Genomic DNA, 25067 nt, shown 5'->3' on the forward strand with positions numbered 1-25067 from the left:
TTGTATTTGGAACGTCACCTTTTCCCTCTCCCAACTAATCTTCAAGTCCTGGTAATGCTACCTTCCAAATTATCCAGAATCCATCCACTTCTCTCCAATTCCACTGCTTCTTCCTTACTTGAGGGCATCATCATCTTCTGCCAAAATGCAATCAATAGCCTCTGTGGTTTCCCCGCCTTAGTCTCCCTCCTTTTTAATCCATTCGCCACACTGCAGCCAGAGTAATTTTTTAAAAACACGAATCTGATAATGCCGTTCTTCAGTTTAGAATCTTTCAATACCAAAGTTCACACTTCCTAAGAGTTTATTAGGTCTGAATCATTTGGCCGCTGGGTCCCTCCGCAGCCTCATCCCCACACACCATACCCTCTGTTCGGCCATAATGAACTTTAAGTTCCCTGAGCCCAACTTTTTCTATTATCGCTAGGTCTCTGACCAAGAGGTTCTTTGCTTGCAACACCCTTCCCGCTACTCTTTTTTTGGGTAAATCAGATGCATCCTCCACGTCCCAGCTCAGTCGTCACTCGCACAGCCCAGGTAGGAAGGCTTCACCCCACGACAGGTGCCCTCAGCGTGGTCCAGCCGATTTGTGTCTCCCAGGCGGACGGCCCTGACGGTGCCCTCGACACTCCATCAGTGTCGGACAGTTGAAAGGCTCCTTAGAGCGGACCCAGATGCTTGCCGCTCCAGTCCACGACAGGCAGGCAGCACATGAAGCTTCAGCCCCGCAGCAGAGACACACCCAAGTCTTCCAGCGGGCAGCGCCGATTACGGAACGGCGGTTCAGAGCCCGGAACCCAACCCGGTGCCCCCGCCTCCCACGCTGCGTCGGGGGCGGGGAGGGGCGGGGCTCTGGGCGCCGGCGAACGGCGTGCGACGAGCAGGGGGCGGGGCCAGGGGCGGAGCGGAGCGCGCATGCGCGGTCGCCTTTGTGTGGGTCGAGCAGCGGCGGCGGCGGCGGCAGTGGCGGTCCCACTGGCAGGCGGGCAAGAGGGGAGTCCGGGCGGCGTCCGGCGTGGGAGCCGGGGGACCACGATGGTAAAGAAGCGGAAAGGCCGCGTTGTGATCGACTCAGACACGGAAGACAGCGGCAGCGACGAGAACCTGGATCAGGTGAGGGCAGGCCGCGGAGGCGCGGGCCAGCGGAGCGGGAGAGCTGAGTCCCGGCCACGGTAGTCGGGAGCCGGTCGGGCCCCGGGCCTCCTGGCTGGAGCGCCCGGCCTGCCTTGTGTCCTGAACGCCCGCTGCCGCCCCTTTCTGCTCTCCCCACAGTGCCCGCGGCCCGTGGAGTCTGGCCGGGGCCTGGAGACAGAGCCCCGAGGACTTGGCGCCTTGGGCGGGGAGGCGGGGCAGGGGCCAGGCTGGTGGGCCTCGGGCTCGGGGGACTGGAGGGGTCCTTGGTCTGCCAGGGCCAGATCGGGGCGGCAGGCTGCAGGTCAGGCGATCCGGGCACGGAGAGATAGGAAGTATCGCCCGCCAACCCGGGAGACTGGGAGGTTTTGGAGGAGGTGCAAGGGTGATCGTGGGGCGGTGGGGGGGAGGGAGGCCGAGAAGGTACAAGCTCTGGAAGATGAAGTTTTTCAGACACGGGTGTGAACAGAGAGGAGGGGAACCTCTGTCGTGCTTGGCGAGGAATACGTAGCTGTGGGCACGAATCTATTTGGCAGCTAGGGTCGTTTGTGTTTGAGAAGGGTCTCTGTTGAGATGTCAGACCCAAGACAGCTCATGGGAGGAGGAAAGAGGGCATAAGTGGAGAAATATCTAGGGCGTCTTGGAGAGAGTGTGGCGGGGCCTCTTGGCCCTTTTCATGCAGCATCCCAGAATTCTTTCTACTTGAAAGATGTACAAGAGACATTGAAACTAACTTTTGGTCTCACTGTCTTGGGGTTGCTTGAACTGTTATACACTCTAGAAAATACTGTAGGGAGGAAGCTGTCCTTTGTAGCAGTGCTCCAGTGATACCAGAAGATACAAAGAGGGTTTTTCCCCACATTTTGTGAACAAATGATATAAAGAAAGGATATACAAGAGATAATAGTTCTATAAGTTGAGTAGAGAGAGTACTGAACTTAGAATCTGGAATTTTTGAGTTCTAGGCTGGGCTATGCTGTTTTCTAACTATGTATCTTGGGCCATAACAGTAAAGTCTAGATAAAACATCAGCCTTGTGTATCTGATTGAGTTATTATAAAGGATTAAGTATTTGTAAGAATTAATGTTGGGGGCTTCCCTGGTGGCGCAGTGGTTAAGAATCCGCCTGCCAATGCAGGGGATAGGGGTTCAATCTCTGGTCCGGGAAGATCCCGCATGTCACCTAGCAACGAAGCCCATGCGCCACAACTACTGAAGCCCGCGCGCCTAGAGCCCGTGCTCCGCAACAAGAGAAGCCACCGCAATGAGAAGCCCGCGCACCGTAACGAAGAATAGCCGCTGCTCGCCGGAACTAGAGGAAACCCGCGCACAGCAACGAAGACCCAACACAGCCAAAAATCAATATATAAAATAAATAAATTTATTTTTAAAAAAAAGAATTAATGTTGGTACAAGCACTTAGAAACTAAAGCATTTCTATAAATTACTTCTTGGGAGTCCTTTGTATTAGGTCAGAGGTCTCAGAAATTAAATATTAGGGCATGAAAGAGGAGGACTTTAAGAAAGAGGGACTGAAGATGTATTGAAGAAAAGAGGGCTGTTTTGAAAATGGTGTTATGGAGGTGGGAGGTGGGGAGTAGTGGGGCCTGTGGAGAAGTATCAAAGGGATAGACACCTTGTTATGGGATAGGAAGTAAAAGGTAAATTGAAAATGTTCTCACCCGAAAGACTCCTGAAATTTATGAAAATATTTTTTAAAATTGTTTTTTAAATTAATTAATTTATTATTTATTTATTTTTGGCTGCGTTGGGTCTTTGTTGCTGTGCGCGGGCTTTTCTCTAGTTGCGGCGAGCGGGAGCTACTCTTTGTTGCGGTGCGTGGGTTTCTTATCACGGTGGCTTCTCTTTGTTGGGGAGCCCGGGCTCTAGGCATGCCGGCTTCAGTAGTTGTGGCTTGCGGGCTCTAGAGCACAGGCTCAGTAGTTGTGGTGCATGGGCTGAGCTGCTCCGCAGCATGTGGGATCTTCCCAGAACAGGGCTGGAACCCGTGTCCCCTGCATTGGCAGGCATATTCTTAACCACTGCACCACCAGGAAAGTCCTAAAAAATATATCCTTGACTGTAAAAGTTTGTTGATAATTTTAGACTGGCACTTAGGAGGATTAGAACTTTTTTTAAAAAACTATTTTCTAATCTAGAAATATAGATACTTCTGATGATAACATCAGCTACCATTTACATAGGGCCTGGGATGAACCAGTCACCTCAATTAAGTGCTTTATTTATATTGTCAGGTTTTCAAATTATGGTGAAGTTGGTACCATTTTCCCCATTTTATTTATTTATTTTTTAAATTTATTTTTGGCCGCGTTGGGTCTGTTGCTGCATGCGGGCTTTCTCTAGTTGTGGCGAGCAGGGTCTACTCTTCGTTGTGGTGCGTGGACTTCTCATTGCGATGGCTTCTCTTGTTGCGGAGCACGGGCTCTAGGCGCGCGGGCTTCAGTAGTTGCGGCACGTGGGCTCAGTAGTTGTGGCTGGCGGGCTCTAGAGCACAGGCTCAGTAGTTGTGGCCCATGGGCTTAGTTGCTCTGCAGCATGTGGAATCTTCCCGGGCCAGGGATCAAACCCGTGTCCTCTGCATCCGCAGGCGGATTCTTTTTTTTTTTTTTTTTTTAATTAATTAATTTATTGGCTGTGTTGGGTCTTCGTTGCTGCGCATGGGCTTTCTCTAGTTGTGGCGAGCGGGGGCTACTCTTCGTTGCGGTGCGCGGGCTTCTCATTGCAGTGGTTTCTCTTGTTGCGGAGCACAGGCGCTAGGCACGCAGGCTTCAGTAGTTGTGGCATGTGAGCTCAGTATTTGTGGCTTGCGGGCTCTAGAGCTAGGACTCAGTAGTTGTGGCACACGGGCTTAGTTGCTCCACGGCATGTGGGATCTTCCCGGACCAGGGCTCGAACCCATGTCTCCTGCATCGGCAGGCGGATTCTTAACCACTGCGCCACCAGGGAAGCCCCTTCCCCATTTTAGATATGAGGAAAATGGAGGTTGAAGATGTAACTTATCTAAATTCACACAACTTGTTAGTGGCATTTCAACCCAAATCTGTACAACTACAAGGCCTATACTCTTTCCACTATACCAACTTAATCTGTTTTTAATATTGCAAAATGAAAATGATGTGTCATAGCCATTTTCTGTGTTGCTAGAATTCATCTTTGTAAAGTATATTGAATAGTTTAGAGAAAATTGATATATCAGTTTAAAAAATTATTTGGGGGACTTCCTTGGTGAAGCACTCTTAAGTCACCTGTTCTGATGATGCATGAACTAAGCTGTAAATTATTCTGTCTTTGGTGATTTTCCACAGAAGTTTGACATATGAAATGAGTTGAGAGCTTCCTTTTGTAGTAGAGAGATTTTTCTGATCCACAGAAAGCTTTTCCAAAGTGGGAACTGGAGGGATTGCAACTTTAAACCAAACTTTATCTATTTGTAAAAAGAAACTAGCATAAAATTTGTAAGTAATACCTAATGCAATTTAACAGCAATTTCAACTTCCTTCTTTTCAGCTACTCATTGGTGTTCTTTTATCAGATGGGAACCAGATCAAAATTCCCTTTTCCTGCGCATCCTAACAGGCACTAGTGCCTTCTCTATATGTTCAGCACTGTGCGAGGCTCTCAGAGGAATCAAAAAGATCTATGCTCTCTAGAAGTTCTCCCAGAGATCTTTAGCAGAAGTTCAAAGTCAGCCTAGTTTTGGGGTCTTTAGGACTCCTCTGAACAAAATTAATGCATTCTGGGCCTTCCTCACCAAGATGCCTTGGACTGCTCCATCTAGTTCTGGGTCTTCGTTGGGGGTATAACATTGTATTTGCTGTCTAGTGGAAAAGAACAAACCATGACAAATCTCGGGGTGTCAAGTGTGAGAGTGGAGCACAGTTAATAAGGAGATCCTTTGTCTCTGAGTTTTCCAGGTGGGAATCTAAGCCATTATGTCAGAAATATTACCTCCAAATTAGTCCTTAGCCTTCTACATTGGTTTTTCCTGGTGGTGAGAGGAGGAACATGTGTGTCAGAAACTGCTTGGGTTGCTTGTTTAAGATGTACTTTGCAGGGGCTCCCATCCCAGACCTACTAAATCAGACTCTCTGGGGACTCTCTCCTCTGCATTTTTACCAGGTACAGCCCAGGTACTTATTTGTGTTAAACACTGAGACCACTGTCTGCATGCAAGTTAATCTTTTAGTAAGACACTGTAAGTAGTTTGGGAGAGAAATAACTTCCTGTCTCAGCCATAGTGTGTGCACATACAACCAAAAGAACTTAACAGAGATGTTCAAAGTGGCAAAGCTGCTGGTTTTTCTAAATCCCTGAAGCTGTTTGAATTGTTGGGATGATTTTTTTTTGAGGCCTGTTTCTTTTTTCCCTTCTTTCTTCTTGGTGGGAAGAGGTATGTAGTAACTGAATTGGAGTCCTTTAAAATTTGTTTTAACTTTCAAAGGTTTTAAAAACTCAGACCTTTGAGAATTTGAAGGATTTATTTTAACATATGACCTGATAGTGACCTTATTTTTTTACGTTGGCCACACCGTTTCTTCAACATTTCAGAATTGCAAATCATGGAGATACTTGCTTTTGGTGCTTCTTGGAAAAAAATAACAGAATTTGAGCCAAACCTAGGCTTTTTTACCCCACCACGTACCTCCACGGAGATAACGTGTGCACTCTTTATGGAATAATATCTATGCAGTGGGTCCTATAACATGAAAAGCATCCAAGATAATAAAGGAATCAGAGTTGTCTATTCAGATCAGTACAACTCAGTATTTATAAAAACTTTACTCTGCCGTTTCCAAGGAAAAAAAAGCTACATACTGGGATGCTTTATTTCATAATTTCCATCCTTATTTAAAATGGGGATTGTGTTGTCCTGTCCTCTTTTTCTCTGCTCATTCTATTTGAAGTAACCATAAATTAAAAATTTTTTGAAACAATAGGCCCCTAAGTATTTTCTAGGAGTTATTTTTAGATATTATGTGTTAAAAATAGCATTGTTATAAAGTATCCTTCCATAAACCTTCCCCATAAAAGGTGGGAAATTTAAAAGTTGTGCTTCTCACCTAAGTGTCCATCGACAGATGAATGGATAAAGAAGATGTGGCACATATATACAATGGAATATTACTCGGCCATAAAAAGAAACGAAATTGAGTTATTTGTAGTGAGATGGATGGACCTAGAGACTGTCATCTAAAAAAAAAAGGTTCTGAAGAACCTAGGGGCAGGACAGGAATAAAGACGCAGATGTAGAGAATGGACTTGAGGACACGGGGAGGGGGAAGGGCAAGTTGGGACGAAGTGAGAGAGTGTCATGAACATATATACACTACCAAATGTAAAATAGATAGCTAGTGGGAAGCAGCCGCATAGCACAGGGAGATCAGCTCGGTGCTTTGTGACCACCTAGAGGGGTGGGATGCGGAGCGTGGGAGGGAGACGCAAGAGGGAGGAGATATGGGGATATATGTATATGTACAGCTGATTTACTTTGTTATGAAGCAGAAACTAACACACCATTATAGAGCAATTATACTCCAATAAAGATGTTAAAATAAATAAATAAATAAATAAAAGTTGTGCTTCTCATTGGTAAAGTCTTTACATTAGAGCAGAGTTTGAAGTCTAGGATGAACTTGTGAGAAGTGTTGGGGTTAACTTGTGAAGTTTTAAATTTGTGTCATAATGTTGCATCTAGCCTGATGTAACTCATCTGCCAACTTCACTTGATTTTCTTTTAGAAGTAGTGCAGGGAAAATTGAGTCCCATGGGAGCTTTAACAGAGAGGCTTTCAGGAAAAATTCAAAACCTATCTTTCAACACTGGTTCTCTTGGTGTACTTATTTGCTCCCTAGACTGTAAGTTCCCCAAGGGCAAAGATTGTTTTTTTGTTTTTTTTAATCTTTCAACAAATGTGTTAGACGGTGTGAGGCAATAGGGCTGTTGGGTGAACAAAATCGAAGCAGTTCCTACCTTCAAGGAGCTTAGGGGATAGGGGCAAAGGGAGGGACAGGGGCAGGCATTGCTCAGAGAGTCATTTCCTTACACTTGCGTTACAGGCTATGAAGGAAGAGCAAGGATGCTTTGAGAGTTTGACCAGGGACTCTATGATCGCCTGATGGGAGTGACATTTAAACTGAGATCTGGAATATGGGTTAGGGATAAGGAGATAGGAGACTGAAGAGTACAGGGACATGTGAGTGTTCATGGTTGAGGGACCAAAATGTACCAGAGCATTGAGGCAGGAAGGACCTTGCACCCTCATGAAACTGAAAGAAGCAGAGTGACGGGGACATCACTAGTTGGAGGGAGAGTGGTACAAATGAAGCTGCAGAAGTAGTCTGTTTGGACCCTTTGAGGATGGAAAAGCCAGTTTAGTGAATCACAACCAGTGTTAAAAATAAAAACGAAATTGAATCAAATAGAAAAAAAAAATCATATGTCAGACCAAGTAAAGATAAGTATTGTTTCATAAAACTTGTGTTTCACATATATGCATGTATGTATATACTGGGTCATAAGGTATAATTTATCTTTCTGTGGGCTGGGGTTAAAAAGATGTTTTAAGCCACTGGCAGGTCCAGGTTGGCAATAGTAAGGACCGTGGACTTTATTCTGAGGGTAATGAGAAACCACTGAAGGATTTTAAGCTGAAAGAGGTGTTCCAACTTGTCTTTTGAAAAGTTTTCCCAGGCTGCTATGTGGAGAGTAATCTGGAGAAGGGACAATAGTTAGATGGCAGATAGAGGAGTCCAGGTGAGAGATGATGGAGAGCATAAGTTCCACTAGAATGGAAGCTCCAAGAGGGCAAGGCTGTTTGTTCAATGTAATATCCCTGCATCTAGAACAGTGCCTGGCCTGCAGCATATACCTTGTCAGTATTTGTTGAATGAATGCCTGACTTGGACTGTTGTAGTTATAGAGACGACAGAAAGTAGATTAATTGGACATAATATTCATGCCATAAAACTGAGAGGATTTGATGACTGATTGGATGTTGGGGGTGAGGAAGAGGAGATTCTGGCATGAGGTGGGGAACCCTGGAGGAAGATCAGGTTTAAAGGTGAAGAGCATGTGTTCAGTCTTGTATGTGTAGAGATTAAAGTTGTCTATGAGAAACTCAAGTGGAGACATTTATGTTCGTAGTTGAAAATAATGCCTGCTTGACACAGAGTAGACAATTAATAAATCTTTGTTGAATAAGCAAATGCTGCTTGGCATATCCACGGTAGAAAGTTAGATTCTAACTTTTCTGATTATAGTAGTATTACTTAGAGGTAAAGGGACACTGTCAGATTGGGAGTTCTTGCTTTAGCCCCTCTGCTGTAATACTGATACCTCTTCTATAAGGCATGGAAATGTGCATTAGTTACAAAGTGTATTAGAAGAGGGAACCAAATAGGAACAAGTAACAGTAGTAGAATTTTAAAAAAAATTTTAATGTACCTTTTATTTTGAATGTGTTGAAAACTGGTTTTATTTTATCAATTCTATGACATTGTGGGCATTTATATAACTCAGTATTTTATCTATAATTATAATCACTTTGCTAGAAATTGGAAAGGGAAGTTGCCACATTTCATGCTAGTCATGTGAAATGTAAAGGAATATTACACTGTCACTTTGGAATTACTACTTCAGAAGGGTTTTCATGTGTATGTTCCTTGTTTTGGTTTGTTTTGGTTTTTTTTAGTGATAAAAATAGTACATGCTTGTTGAAACAGTTCCAGCAAAACAAAAATACCTCCCTGTTCCACAAACGTATATGCATGCAATGGCTCTGTTCCCTACTCCTGAAAAATAACCAGTGTCCACTGTTGGAATGATGTTCTTCAATCAACAATTTTGATATGAAAGAAAGAATAGAAAATAATGTCTCAGATTTAAACCTCTATGAATTACTACTCTTTTCTTAGCATCTCTCAAGTCCTCCCACTTCTCTCTGTCCCTGTGGCTTCTTACCTTGTCCAGGTCACCATCCACTCTGATGACCCTGTTGTGGACTCCTCTCTGCACTTCCTCCCTGGCCCTGTAGTCTGTTCCTCTGTCAGTCAGAGTGCTATTTTAAAAACCCTCAGGGGATGGTTACTTCCCTGCTTAAAACTGTTTGATGGCTCCCCACTGCCTTCAAATAAAATTCATTTTCCTGATCCTGCTGTATAAACCTGGGAATGATGTGGTTTCTTCTTACCTTTAACCTGCCTCATTCCATCACCCGCCCCCCCACCCCCTGTCCCCTTGCCTATGAAGCTCTAGTCACCCTGGTTCCCTTTTAGTTCTTTGCCTTTTAGTTAAGCCAAGCTATTGCCAATTTCAGGGCCTTATCTATTCTTTTTTTTTAATATATAAATTTATTTATTTATGTATTTATTTTTGGCTGTGTTGGGTCTTCGTTGCTGCATGAGGGCTTTCTCTAGTTGCGGCGAGCGAGAGCTACTCTTCCTTGCGGTGCGTGGGCTTCTGATTGTGGTGGCTTCTCTTGTAGAGCGTGGGCTCTAGGCGCGCGGGCTTCAGTAGCAGCATGCGGGATCAGTAGTTGTGGCTCACGGGCTCTAGAGCGCAGGCTTAGTAGTTGTGGCTCGCAGGCTTAGTTGCTCCACGGCATGTGGGATCTTCCTGGACCAGGGATTGAACCCGTGTCTCCTGCATTGGCAGGCAGACTCTTAACCACTAGGGAAGTCCAGGGCCTTTATCTATTCTATCTGAAGACTTCTATCCAGGAAGACTGCACCCCTGTGTCTTCCCCCCAAGTTTCTAGTCTCAGCCTAAATACCATTGCCTCAGAGAAGCCTTCCCCCAATCACCCTATTGCAGATAGGTTCCCCACTCAGTTGATTCACTTCCTTCTTAGCACTTATCACTAGATATACTTGTTTCTTTACCTGTTTATTGTCTGTCTCCCTCACTTGATTTTATTTATTTATTTTTAAATTTTTATTGGAGTATAATTGATGTACAATGTGTTAGTTTCAGGTTAGTACAGCAAAGTGAATCAGTTATACATACACCCCCTCACTTGATTTTAAATTCCGTGAGGTCAAGGACTATATCTCTTCTTCCTGACTGTCTACCCACAGCTTGGTATATAGTAGGTGCTGGTAGCAGGGGAACTATCTGCCCCGCTTGCCAGGAACTGAGTTTCCCAGAATTCGGGACTTTCAGTGCTAAAACCAGGACAGTCCTAAGCAAACCAAGATGTTTGGTCACCCTAGATGGTAGTAATCACTTGCATTAGTTGTATTTGTGGAATGAATACGTGAAAAAGAGCTCAGCATGCTAATTAGCTATAAAAAACCTCTGAGGTTTATCCATTTGGGCTTTTATTCTCCTTTTCTGGGGTGTAGAATCTGTATCCCACTTTTGTGTGATCATGGGAGGTTTGATTAAAGAGATGAGATTTAATTTCCTTTAAGTAAGTAATTTCCTTTAAATAAGTTGTTTTATTACAGATTGATCCCGACATGGCATTGCAAAAAGTACACTGTGAATGATGGGGTGGGAGAATTAAATCCTAAGGTTTATGAGTCTTCACATATTGATGGATTAGGATTCTAATTTTAACCAGAATAATACTATTTTAATAAATATTACCTTAGTGCAATTAGACTTGCTTTATTTTAGGATCTCAGTTTTGGCTGTCTAGTTTATTGTTAAATATGGTTTTCAAGCAATGTTAATGAAACTGCTCTAGAAGCCAGATGTGGCATCCTACACAGTCATACCTATAGTGTGTTGGGCATTGGCATTACTCTCAGCAGATCTTTAGTTCAGCTTAAGTTTGATAAACCATGTGGGCACCCCACACAGCCATTCCATCCTAGAGCAATGCTGAGATAAGTAGGGGAGGTTTTCACTAGATGTGATGAAATACAGGGAGGATGGTGAGAGAGAACCACTGGACACACAGAAATGTCATCTCAACCAGTGTGGCACAGTGAAGTGGGCTAGCAGGAGAGAGCTGCAGATGGACCTACCCCTGTGCATGAATCAGTTTTAGATTGGCTTTTTTGAGTATTGGTGTTGGATAAATCAACCCCTACAGGTAACAAATCTGACGATCTCTTCATGTGTGGAGTGTTGGCAAGACCTTTCTGTTGCACGTTAGTGTGTCCAGCTGTATTTATGAGCCCTCAGAATATAAAGGACTTGGGCTTCCCTGGTGGCACAGTGGTTAAGAATCCGCCTGCCAATGCAGGGGACACGGGTTCGAGCCCTGGCCCGGGAAGGTCCCACATGCCGTGGAGCAACTAAGCCCGTGCGCCATAGCTACTGAGGCTGTGCTCTAGAGCCCGCGAGCCACAACTACTGAAGCCCGCGTGTCTAGAGCCCATGCTGCGCAACAAGAGAAGCCACTGCAATGAGAAGCCTGTGTACCGCAAAGAAGAGCAGCCCCTGCTCGCCGCAGCTAGAGAAAGGTCACTGCAACAACGAAGACCCAATGCAGCCAAAAATAATAAATAAATAAATTTATTTAGAAAAAAAAAAATATAAAGGACTTAACTGTGAAGAGTAGCCTTGCCATGAGTTCCCCCAGTAACTTCCTATACAATTCTCAGCTTGTGGAAAGGGTATTTTTCACACTTTTTAAGAAGAAGGTCTTTGCTGTCTCTGTACTATTGTTAATATGGTATTTAATGTAGTAGAAGAAGAGGGACTGTGCCTATCAGATGCAGTTGTTTGCTGATGGAGAGACATTTGTTAGGTTTTTAGTATAGAGTGGAATCTCTTTAACAGGAAGACGATACTAACTCGTTAACACTTTAGTTACAGTAACTTTTTTTTTTTAATTTGATGGAGGTTTTATTAAATCTGTGAGAGCCTTAAGAAGACATTTTTTAAAAAATTTATTTATTTATTTTATTTTTGGCTGTGTTGGGTCTTCGTTTCTGTGCGAGGGCTTTCTCTAGTTGCGGCAAGCGGGGGCCACTCTTCATCGCGGTGCAGGGCCCTCTCACTATCGCGGCCTCTCGTTGCAGAGCATAGGCTCCAGACGCGCAGACTCAGTAGTTGTGGCTCGTGGGCCCAGTTGCTCCGCCGCATGTGGGATCTTCCCAGACCAGGGCTCGAACCCGTGTCCCCTGCATTGGTAGGCAGATTCTCAACCACTGCGCCACCAGAGAAGCCCTAGTTACAGTAACTTTTAATGGATATCTACTGCTTGTAATATATCTACTGCTTGTTTCAGGAAAGGATTTGATTGCTAGCATATCCAAATCCCTGTTATAATGAGTTGGTATTAAAACAGAATTCTAGTGCATTTGTGAACCTCAAAGGGTCAGGAAGTACACTACTTACCAGAAGTCTTTCCTAATTTTTATAAATTTGCATGAAGGTAATGTGGAAAAGAGATAATAGTAAAGGCCATACACAAATTACCATATAGCCCAGCAGTACCATTCCTAGGTATTTATCCAAGTGAAATAAAAACTAATGTTTACACAAAAACCTGTACATGAACAAATAATTGCCCCAAGATGGAAACAACCCAAATGTTTTTCAACTGGCAGATGGATAAAGTGTGGTGTATCCACACAATGGAATACTACTTTGCAATAAAAAGAAACAAACTACTGATACCTGTCCAATCTAAATGCATTATACTAACTGAGGAAACCAGATTCAAAAGACTACACACTATATGATTCCATTTATGTGGTATTTTACAATAGGCAGATCTGTAGGGACAGAAAACAGGTATGTGATTGCCAGGGGATGGAGGGAGAGATATGAAGAGCACTTACTTCCTGAAAAGGCTTCATATCATAAACACTCTACTTTTTCATACCAAAATGGTAACTCCTATTGACCAGTGCAAATTACAGCAAAATTTGGGGGGATGATGGAACTGTCCTATATCTTGATTGTGTGAGTGGTTCAACTGTATGTATTTGTCAAACTCATAGAACCATCCATAAGAAAGGATAAAAGGTACTGTATGTAAATTACACCCTCAAGTTTTTAAAAGACTGTAAACACACAAACATTGCTGTAATTTGCATTTGGTCAATAGGAGTTACCGTTTTGGTGTGGAAAAAGTAGAGTGTTCTTATGATCTGAAGTCTTTTCAGGAAGTTAGTATGCTAGCTCTGTCTAAAGAAATGAGAAGAGTAACATTTCGTTACTGCTTATGAAGAAGAGATGGTGTCAGCTGTTAATCTGAGAAGGTCATTTTCTCATTCTGGCCAAGGAGGGTATACTCCTAAAATAGAAAGAGACTGGAAGAAGAAAACATATTTTATAGCAGTCTGTTTTTAAAAAATTTGTCTTGGCACTTAACCTATAATTGTATAGCACCAACATCATCAAGGAATAACACTACTAGTATTTATTAGTTATATTTTTCTCTCTTTTGGCCCAAGGGGAAAATGTAAACCATGATTGAAATAGGAGCTAGGATTTTATCTGCCCTAGTTTGAATCCTTGTTCTCTCCTGTACTAGCTGTATTACCTTGGGTGAGTTACTTAACCTCTCCTGCTCCTTAGTTTCTCTATCTTTAAATGGGGAAGATAACGATACTTACCTTAAGGCGGTTGTGAAGATTAAATGTTAGATGCTTAGAAAAGTACCTGGCATCTAGTAAGTACAATATAATTTTGGGCTCGTATTGATATTAGCAGAAAGCAAGAGAGTAAGTATCCTTTTTTTGTGTTTTTGAGTGACTGGACTGAGTTGGGGAGAAGTAACAGGAGAGGGAAACCATGTGAGAGAGCAAATCCTGGTTGTAGCCATGTCTTACTAAATGGCGTATCTCTTCTCCTTTAAGCTCCCTTAAATCACCAGGACAAGGCAGAGGTGGTGAATGGGAATATTTGGGTTGTCAAATTAGGATTCCCATGTAGAGGCCAGCATACTTACTGCTTGACCCTGGATTCAGCACCAGAAATATACTTTTTTTTTTTTCCTGGTTTAGGCATCCAAAATTAAAAATGACCTCAGAAATGTGTAGTTTGTCAGCTTATTCAGAACAGCCCCACAAATGCCAATTTTACCATGAATTATAGATAATAAGAGGGTGCTCAGAGTATTAGCTATACCAATAAGAACAGGGAGCAAATTACCTTTGTAGACATGGTTCTTATCGTATCAGTTGCTGAGAATCAGTACTTCTGTAACTTACAGAGGAAATTCGGGGGTAGCCTCCAGTTTAGTTTTCTAGTCACTTTTCCATTTCAGACATACATTTCCCATTAAGAGTGAGGGAACAGATTTTTTTTGGCCGTGCCGTGCAGCTTGTGGGATCCTTGACCAGGGATCAGGGACCAGGGATCGAACCCGGGCCCCCTACAGTGAAAGATCAGAGTCCTAACCACTGAACAGCCAGGGAATTCCCGGGACAGACTTTGAAAGCATTTCTTTAGCACTTAGGAGTGCTGGCAGTCGGTCTGTTCATGTGACCAAAGTTCCCATGATGTCCTTCGATTGAAACCACAAAGAAGTAGAAGAGATCTAGAGAAGGTGGGCATTTTATTATTTTTGGATATATTTTCTCTGTGAACAAAACTCACATGGCTACTTTTGCCCTCTCAGGAGCTCTTGTCCCTGGCAAAGCGGAAACGAAGTGACTCTGAAGAGAAGGAGCCGCCTGTTAGTCAGCCTGCAGCCTCCTCAGACTCGGAGACGTCTAACAGTGATGATGAGGTGGGTGTGGAGGGCTAGGCCTCTGGGACTAATGAGTGTTTGAGGGTCCTGAGTTGGTGACTCCTGGCAGCCTCTTTTCCTTGAACTGAGACCTTCCTGCCTAAGATCTGTGAGAACTTCTTGGGGAAAGAAAATTGTGTATGGAAAGCTCTCTCATTGTGATGTTCTTTGTACTGCTAGTTACCTAGTGGGTACCTCTGCAGTGCATTCGTGGCCGTTTTTAGTCTTTTATTTTCAGCCCTTTTGCAGAGGGAGCACAACTTGTTAGTCACCATCTCTTTTTTTTTTTGTCACCTTTTTATTCCCACTTTTATGTTAGAAAAGAAAGTCTATCAGTAATGCCTGATAACGTATTAGTGGGAAATACTTTAGCAAGATAAGAAGCTTTCTTTGGGTAGATGGAATCAACATCCCTCAGAGTAGTGGCATTAGCCTTTAATGAGAAACGTCCAGCTGTTCATTGTTTAAGCCAAGGTGACTTTCCCAAACTGCTGCCCACCACCAAACAAGGCCCTGAAAGATCCAGAACTTTAATGGAAGAGAGAGATTAGGGGAAAGGTCTTTGAAGCACTCCTACATGTCCCTCATTTGATTTAAAATACTTTTTTTCCCTTAGTAATTTCCTGGGGGGAGGCCGGATATCATCTTTCTGTTTAATCTCTTACCCTGCAGTCTAGGAAAATATTTTTAACAGTGTACTAACAGTATTTTGTTTTAAAGTTCCTCTAAAGTAAAAAATGTTTTTTATTATAATGAAATTTAGTTAACAGCTAGAACAGTATTTACCAGTGCCCTGCATATGCAAATTAGGAATGATTGCATTCTGATTGACTGTACTGATATTCTCTTAATCTTAAATAATTCAACAGACCTAAAAGTGCTTTGATAGCAAGAGGTAGTGAATGTGCAAGTTTTATTCTTTTGTTTCGTTTATTTTTCATGGAGGTACTATAATCCCTCTAAAATTGATAAAGTAACCCAATCTGCTTAGAAAAACAGTGGATTCTATGAAGTAATTTGCTTTGTTTTGTTTTTCTATTTAAAAAAAATGCAAAGATAATACAGGAAAATCTTGAAATAATTCCCTTTCCCACTATTCCTACATCAGCTCCTTTCATTTTCCATGTTTCAGAAGTCAGCTGCTGTGGGATATTAAGTTTGAATCTGTGTTGTGTTTGGAATACCCTGTAACATGTTTATTGTCTTTGTACTTCCTTGAGATACAATCAATAACTATCCTTTGAAGCATTTTGTTTTCCATATTCCTGTCATTAAATCACTCCTAAGTATGCAGTTGCTGTAGGGATTCCCTTCATCCTTTTGAGCTGCTTCTACCAGAAGGTCAACGTATGTATCAACTGCACAGCATTAGAGGAGCCCAAAACTTGTGCTAGGGTAGATCCAGCGTCCGTAAAAATATTTACAGCTTAGGATTCCCTTTGTCACTCGCAGCTACTTAACCAAGTCTGAGAGTCTTCACCTTAGAATGCTACCAGCTACTTATGTACTTATTGGAGAAAAAGCTGACAGGCAAGCTGTACCCTGTCTAGTGGGGATTGAGATTGAGAGTTTGCGTAACTTTCCCCCCAAGGTTCTTAGCTCTTGCTGCTGCCTCCAAGTCCCAGCCCCCTGGCCCACTGGCTTCTGGCAGCTCTACTCTAGTCCCTCCTCACCCTGCACTGGGAATAGCAGTCTCTATATCATGGCCATTCTGAAAAGAGCCTGTTTTTTGGTCTGCATTATCACTTTCTGGCCCAGGCTACTAGCTTAAGCACAGAGCACCCCAAAGTTAGGGTAAATACTTCATTATTTTGGACAATTAAGAAAATCCTTTTTTTAAAAATCCTACCAACCACTAGAGAACTCAGTGGTATTGTAAACTCAGATTTATGGCTGCCATAGAGATATTTTAGAGTGGGTAGGGGACTTCTGAGAGATCCTTAGAACAGTGTTTGAGACAGAGGCTCTTGTTATTTTTCCTCTCTCATAATGAATATTCATACATCTTTGTAGGTGAAACCCATATACTGAAATAATTTGCTATGTTTTCTAGTTTCTGCTATGGCTTTAATATCCTTATTACCTACGAACTAACCTTTTAGCAATTTGGTTGTTAAAATGGCAGTTCTCAGTCAGATGGAGCCTGCTTGTACTAGAAGCTACTCTGGAGTTTTTTCAAATACACCTCCCAACCCTTTTCCCCTCCCACATGACTCTTGTTTATTGTCATTAATGATGATGAATACAGGTAGAAAGAAGTATGTTGTTCTCCTCAGATTTGCTAGGACAGAAAACTAGTCAGGAACAACTGATTTAGGAGGTTAATGGCTAGTTTGTTTTAAGGAGAGACATGCACTGACTTTAGAGCAAGAAGATATCTAGCTAATTGATGGGGGTGGGGAGGGGGACACAGAGAAGTTATGAAAGTTTCCTATCCAGAAAAAAGTGGGTACGTTGGTTATTAAGTATAAGGCTCAATTAGGGGGAATTCCTTGGTGGTCCAGTGGTTAGGACTCTGCGCTTTCATTGCCAAGGGCCCCGGTTCAATCCTTTGTCAGGGAACTAACATCCACAAGCTGTGCGGCATGGCAAAAAAAAAAAAGCTTCAATTAAGGAGAGAATAGTAGATATCTTGTGTATTATTTTTGATGAGTGAATTATTCTCAGTCATATCTTAGGCACGTGAGAAGTAGAACTCTTTCTGTAAGGTTTACATTGACCAAGCCTGGGAAATTGGAAAGCACACCTCAGTGGTAGGTTATAATGCTGTGGTGTGGCATTTTGGTGCTGTCACTTCCTGTCCCTGAAAGCATTTGGTAAGAGAAGCCACCACTAAGGGTGCAGACAGGAGTGGCCGGGAAGAAAAATAACAGGGTTAGGAGGAGGAGAGCTAGCAGTGCTCATTCATGAGATTTAAAGTTTAAAAAAAAAATGGCCAAAACAAAAAAGTCCATTTGTTAGGAGGAACAGAGTCCTAAATCGGGTACTTCAGAGTCCTTTTTAGAAACATGGTGAATCTCGTGGAAACAGATAGCTGCACCTAGATAAGAAATAAGAATAAAGCCTAGATTTTCCCTTGTTACCAGTAAAAATCATGTTATCAATAGATACCAAGAAAACCCTTTATTTGTTGTTCAGAATTGAATATAACTACAATAGACAAAGCAAGGAAACAGCTGAATTATGTTCTATTGCCCTGTGCCTGAGCGAGAATGATTATTTTAAAAAGCTTCACGTACAGTCCTGTTTTCAACATTTTTGAGAAATAAAAACATTTGGCCCAGCCCTGTAGTTCAGCACTTGTCACCTGTTTTTTCTTCCCCAGAACTTCCTGGATACATTTTATGCTCCAGCTTACTACCTCTTCAGAGACTCTGGCCTCTTCTTGCTTTTCCCCCATTCCATTTTTTTCTACTTTCTTTCTTTCTGAAGCTTCTTCTCTTTCTCTCTTATCCCATTTAATCTTTTGAGCGCTCCCACTTTGATCTAGTTGCACTCCTATTCCCACTATGTTATCGCTTGCTGGCTCCAATATTTTTATTAATAGAACATTTTGAAAAAGATACAACTTTTACTTAAAATTCATTTAGTAATAACTTTTCCAGGAAGTCGGCCTAGATACCCAAGAGCATTTTGTTGTTGCTTTACCATGCAGATAATACATAATCAGCACATACTGATAAAGGCCTTTACTGCTAAGCTAATATTTTCCTGTGTGTATATTCATTTAGTAAGGTTTTCATACACACAATACCTCTGGAAAAAGATGTTCCATATAGATGAAATATCCCAATACTAAAACTAAACTCTTGAAAGTTTAAAATATAAAACCACTATATTTGAAAAATTTTTTGATATTATTATATATAGTTTTTTAAACTGATTTAGTCATGATTATGAATGACAGTTCTTATACTGTGAAATAATGACTTCCAAAATACCAAGCTCTGTGGTGCTGGTTTTTATCTTTCCTTTCTCCCCCAGTACCGAAGGTAAGCAGTGGCCATTGTTCTCATCTCCTAGTAATCTGCTCTACTTCCACCTTCCTGTGTCTCTGATCTGCTCTGGGGTCAGGAAACCAGGGGGCCCCATAGAGTTTAGGTTGGAATACTCTGCTTTAGTACTTGAATTTAACAATAGCTATTTGAATTTCTCATAAGCTTTTTTTTTTTAATAAGTTTATGTATGTATGTATTTATTTATTTATTTATGGCTGTGTTGGGTCTTTGTTGCTGCACGCGGGCATTCTCTAGTTGTGGCGAACGCGGGCTACTCTTCGTTGTGGTGCACGGGCTTCTCATTGCGGTGGCGTCTCTTGTTGAGGAGCACAGGCTCTAGGCGCCTGGGCTTCAGTAGTTGTGGCACACGGGCTTCAGTAGTTGTGGCTCGCGGGCTCAGTAGTTGTGGCTTGCAGGCTCTAGAGCACAGGCTTAGTAGTTGTGGCGCATGGGCTTAGTTCCCCCGTGGCGTGTGGGATCTTCCTGGACCTGGGCTCCAACCCGTGTCCCCTGCATTGGCAGGCAGATTCTTAACCACTGCTCCACCAGGGAAGTCCCCCCCCCTTTTTTTTTTTAGCATGCTTCTCAGTTCTTGGCTATGTAGATTACCATACAGTGGCACCTCATTTATCTAGATACCTAAAATCTCATCACAAGAAAAATAAAGTGATTTTCATGGACCACTTGCTTAAACTGTGTACAACAAATTCTGACACTTCCTACCAAACAGTGCAGTGGAGTACTGATTATATTTTACATTTTTTTGGTATCATTTGTTTCACTTTTGTTTTTATCTCCATAACCAGACTATAAGTTTTTGTGATTGAGTGTAGGGATTCTCTGTGTTTTCCAGTTAAATATAAGTGATTGCTTGATTATAAGATACAGTAGTGCCCTTTGTACTTTGTTTGATTAATTACAAATAATTAATTTCTTTTAAGGGAAAAGAAAACTTAGCTATTCCTCATTGTTCTTCAGGCTGACATTTGCATATACTCTTCAACTTTGCTGACCCTTTTCTATCTTCAGTATCTTTACAGGGAAAAAATACCTCAATCAGGAACCATGCCCTCTCCACACACCTCTTTGTTGGCCACTGTTAAGATCTAGAATAATGACTACCAAATCCTTTTGACAAACACTTCAATTTAGTGTAACACTCAGTTCATATAGAATCCTACAACTTTAAAACTCCAAGGGGTTGTAGAGATCATTTAGATTCCCTTATTTCAGATAAGAAAACAGGCTCCCAGAAGTTCTGGTTTCCTTTTTCCATCATAAAATTGTACCCTCCGTTTATATAGAACTTCATGGTTTCTAATGTGCTCTTAGTGTCTTTTATTCTGTCTCCTTTGAGTCTCACACTACCCTGATAGGTGGTCAAGGTGGTATTATTATTCCTACTTTACAGATAAGGAAACAGTCTCAGGTTGAGGGCTTGGGCCTTTATTCCAGTTCTTTTAACCTCTAGTCCCATAGTTTATCACTAGCCCAGCTGTTCTTCTTGAACCCTACTTACCTCAGAGTATTTCATTTCACTGTAAATTCGTTTCAGGAGTAACTGGGCTGCAATGGTTTCTACACTGGGTCCTGAGACCTAGAATATGATCTTCCTTGTCCATTAGAGATAACCTCTCTGAAATGTTGAAGTTTCTTTGCTTTTCTGCCTCCAGGATAAAAGTACTCAGCATGTCAATGGCACCCAAGTCCAAGGCAACCACTCCCCACCCCATGTTCCTTCCTGTCTTTCAGCTGAATGCCAGGAAGGTCAGCTGCTTCCCAGAGTAGGGACCTGCTTAGAACAACCCCTACACTCTCAGTCTGGCACAGGGTTATGTAGTACTTTCTAACCCTCCTTGTATCATTAGATAATTGCCGTCCATTAGAGTATCAGTTACAGCAGTGAGAGTCAAAGTGCTAATCTCTTTTAATTTATTAGTTAAGAAGACATCTTCTAGTCACTGTTTTAGGTTTTCATCACTGCATTATACATAATACTTTCCTGGTGTTTTGTGTGAGCCTGCATGCATGTAGAATGCTTGGGAAAAGCAGGGTGTCAGTGTGTATTAAGAGTCCTGACTGACAGTGGACCCTTTCCCTTTCCCAGATTGTTTTTAAGCAGCTCTCCTTGGGGGATGCTCTGGCCTCTGTACTCAGATGCAGATCAGCAGGCACTCATTTTCTCATTCTTGCCTTCTGTGTGGTGCATTTTAGAGCACTTTTAAGGTCACAAGAGAGCTTGCCTTTCAGTGAAGCCATAGTTCCCAAAACATATTAAGAAAAGCCAGGTCATTTCTTCTACTCTCTGATGGATGGGGAAAGCCTGAGAGCATCTCTTTAATCCTGTACTGTACTCTTTAGACTCCATTTACTACCACACTCTGGCAGTGAAAGAATAAGTTTTCCTTCTGTCTTGGAGTCAACAGAATAAGGCTTTTGCAGGAATAGGTGAGCAATCTCTGGGCTAATGGCTGGGTTAAGATATTTCTATGCCAGTTTTGCCTACCACAAGTCTTGACCATCTCCTTTATGGTTTATTAGATTCTGTGATCTTGAGAGAAGAGGTACTGGGCAAATATTTAAAATATGTGCTCAGACCAAAAAAACACTCAGGAGCCTCTGGTTTAAAGGAGTAAATGTAAAGTATTACAAATACGATCTACTCTGCAGGAAAAAAAATCTTTTGGGAAATTATCAGTACCCATTTGAGTCTCTTTCTCTATATTAAATAGGAGTAATGAGACTGGTCCCCATATTTTAAGTGATTATTTTATTTCCCTAAAACCCTGTCATATATAGTGAGTTTGGTTGTTTGCCATTGGCATGACAGACTCTATTGAGTTGGCCTCATGGGAGGTGAGGCACCTTTGTCATCTCATTTCTTTTGAAAATTGTGTTGGAAGGAAAAAGACCAAGGTTCCCTTCCCACACTCAGGTTCAGCCAGGCAAGCCCTTGTTAAATTGAAACATTTTATTTCTTCTATTTTAACTCTTATCTTTTCTCTCTCCCCTCCAGGGGATAAGCATCATAGGCTATAGATGACAGTTGCTAAGCTTAGGCAATGGCAGATTGCAGCAGATAGACAGTGGAAGGATAAGGAAACCAGATAGCTTTCTAGCACCTCCTGAATTGGATTCACCTGTGTGACTTCACATTTAAGCCTTTTTTTTACTCTCATACGCAATCCCCCTTTTCCCCCCACCCTGGAAGTTCAGAATTTGGCTCTGTTGCAGGTGAGAAATCCAAATCTGTAGGTGAAAATAGATCTAGCCACTCTAACACACATGTGACCCCGGTAGCTCACCCTTTATGCTCTCAGCCTTTTCACATTCCCATTAGGTAGAAGTACAAAGGGACTTCTTTGTACAAAGAAGGGATTTCTGTACAAAGAAGTACAAAAAGATACCCTGTTTAGAAGAGATGGGTCATGCTCATTTTCATAACCAACCAATAAATACTGACTATTACGTGCATAGTTGTGCTATTTCCTGTAAACAAAGCCAATGCAAAAGATGTTTTATACATTATTGCCTCTAGTAATATCTGTATTCTCAGCATAGGAAGTTGATATATTTTAGTGCAGTTAACTATGAAACTGAACACTTTGGCCTCTTTTGGATTCTTTCAAACTGACCTAAAAAGTATCTTTCTTGAATGATTAAGATTTCAAATGGTTGAAAAATAGCTTTTAGAAGAGAAGCATTAGGATTTCTTTCTAAATAGTGATCTAAGTGTTGAATTGTTAAAAGTTTGAGAAGTAAATTCACTTATAAAGAGAAGTGGCTGTTAATGTATATCACTTAATACATAAGTGGTATATTACTTAATATATCATTTATTCACTTAATATATCATTCTAGAACATGAAGCTGTTTTATTTTCACTTGTCCCTTCTTCCTAGCTCCTGAGTACAGAAATAAAGTGGCAATTAAAATAACTAAGAGTAAATTAAAATAAAAAATCAGAAGATTAAAATAGTGCCCTTTCACAATATTTTATCAACGTAAATTAACAGACTGTAGTTCTTAAAAATAGCTCACCTGGAACATTTCTAAGTTGGAAACCTCATCAGAATTATCCCTCCACCCAACACCCCCAAAAAAACTCCAAAATAAATTTACTTCTGATCTTGGCTATTGTGAGGTAGGAGGTAGATTTATGATCACATTATAATATGATCACATTATAGAAGGAGCAAAGACTTGGTGCTTTTGTTAAATATTAGATGTAGAATTTTTATGTTAGGTGGCGCAGTGGTTGAGAGTCTGCCTGCCAATGCAGGGGACACGGGTTCGAGCCCTGGCCTGGGAATATCCCACATGCCGCAGAGCAGCTGGGCCCGTGAGCCACAGTTACTGAGCCTGCGCGTCTGGAGCCTGTGGTCCGCAACAAGTGAGGCCGCGGTGGTGAGAGGCCTGCGCACTGCGATGAAGAGTGGCCCCCGCTTGCCACAACTAGAGAAAGCCCTCGCACAGAAACGAGGACCCAACACAGCCATAAATAAATAAATTAAATAAATTAAAAAAAAAAAAAAAAAAGAATTTTTATGTTAATACCAGATTTGTAATTCAATCTGTGATGATGGAAAGATGAATATTATTTTGATTTTTTATCCTCCCCCTCCTTGGTTGGTTGGTTTGTTTATTTAGTATTGTCTCAGTTTGTTTTACAATTTCCAGGGGTTTTTTTTCAGTATTTATTGAAATATAGTTGATTTACAATGTTGTGTTAGTTTCAGGAGTACAGCAAAGCGAGTCAGTGTTTTTATATGTACTTTTTAAATAATTTAATTTAATTTTTTATTTTTTTAAATAAATTTATTTATTCATTTATGGCTGCATTGGGTCTTCATTGCTGCACGGGCTTTCTCTAGTTGCAGCGAGAGGGGGCTACTCTTCGTTGCGGTGCATGTGCTTCTCATTGCGGTGGCTTCTCGCGGGCTCTAGAGCACAAGCTCAGCAGTTGTGGTGCATGGGCCTCGTTGCTCCGCAGCGTGTGGGAATCTTCCCGGACCAGGGCTCAAACCCATGTCCCCTGCATTGGCAGGCAGATTCTTAACCACTGCGCCACCAGGGAAGTCCTGAATTTAACTTTATTTTATTTTATATATATATTCTTTTTTAGATTCTTTTCCATTATAGGTTATTATTGAGTATAGTTCCCTGTGCTATACAGTAAGCCCTTGCTGGTTATGAATATTATTTTTAGAGTACATAAAATAAAGTTTCTAAGTAAAGTATTTTTCACCTAAAATCATTATCCTAAATTGACAAGTTAAAATATCAAAGGAGGTATGGTTTAATGTAACTGAATAGTCTCTGTGAATTTAAAAAATGATTTTATGGTCTTTCAGACTTATAATTAAAGTGCTTGATGCAGATGATTTTTTTGGCCTTGGAGTGATCAACTGTGTATTGCCTGCCTGTTATTTTGATAATACAAGTTGCAGGTTCCTTATATTTAGATGTATGGGATCTCCTATTGAAGATCCAATGTAAACATTATGTTGTAGTGTAATATATGCAGATTTTAAAAAATCTATATACATACATACATATATATATTTTAATGATCTATTATACTTTCTGACTCCTTGGAGTTGGTACCAGTGATACTACCATCCATGCCAAAGAGTGGCCTTAATAATTTTCTCCCTGTGTTTTCTGAAGTTTTCTCTTGCTAAAAAGCTTTATTCCCTGCTTTCCTGGGGCCCACTCGAGAACTCAACCATGCAGTGTGTACTGAAACCCAGACATACCAATTTATGTTTATTATATCAGTTATCTACTGACATTAAGAAATTACAAACCAGAGGTTATGAAGTTTTAACAAAGGTTTCAAGATTCAATATCTTTCATCTTATAAAGTGTATTTGTTTCGTATCCAAAGCAGTAGAGACTTGTAATCATTTTGATGAATGTCAGAGACTCTTAACTCTTGAAACTTACAGGTTTTCTCAATAAAATCCCTGGTTCAATTTTCCTTTTTCTTTTTTCCTTGTAGTGGACTTTTGGGAGCAATAAAAATAAGAAGAAAGGAAAAGCCAGAAAAATAGAGAAGAAAGGAACCATGAAGAAACAGGCCAATAAAACTGCTTCCTCAGGCAGTTCGGACAAAGACAGTTCAGCTGAGAGCTCAGCCCCTGAGGAAGGTGAGTCAAGTGGTGCAGACTTGGGAGTGAACTCTTATTTAGTAGAAGCTGCAGAGTCAGAAATGGAGGGAAAAGGTGCCTGCATTACAATTACAGCATGGCCTCTGCCTTTATTGCAGGGGTCTCTAA

At 41.6% G+C, this 25067-nt stretch overlaps 1 protein-coding gene across 2 annotated transcripts in view; it reads left to right on the forward strand.

Annotated features, from left to right (window-relative positions):
- The first annotated feature begins 900 nt into the window (after nt 1–900).
- Nucleotides 901–25067, forward strand: part of RTF1 (RTF1 homolog, Paf1/RNA polymerase II complex component) — a 45041-nt gene continuing 20874 nt past the window's right edge. Inside the window, exons 1-3 of one of the 2 annotated variants that reach the window (XM_082449329.1) lie at nt 901–1113; nt 14678–14788; nt 24791–24938. In XM_082449329.1, coding sequence (XP_082305455.1) covers nt 916–1113; nt 14678–14788; nt 24791–24938 — 457 coding nt within the window. In that variant the 5' untranslated portion in view covers nt 901–915. The remainder of the gene's footprint in view (nt 1114–14677; nt 14789–24790; nt 24939–25067) is intronic. The other variant, XM_082449330.1, reaches the window with a different exon arrangement.

The sequence above is a fragment of the Balaenoptera physalus genome, assembly GCF_965194825.1.
Source record: "Balaenoptera physalus genome assembly, chromosome: 2".
Lineage (NCBI taxonomy): Eukaryota > Metazoa > Chordata > Mammalia > Artiodactyla > Balaenopteridae > Balaenoptera > Balaenoptera physalus.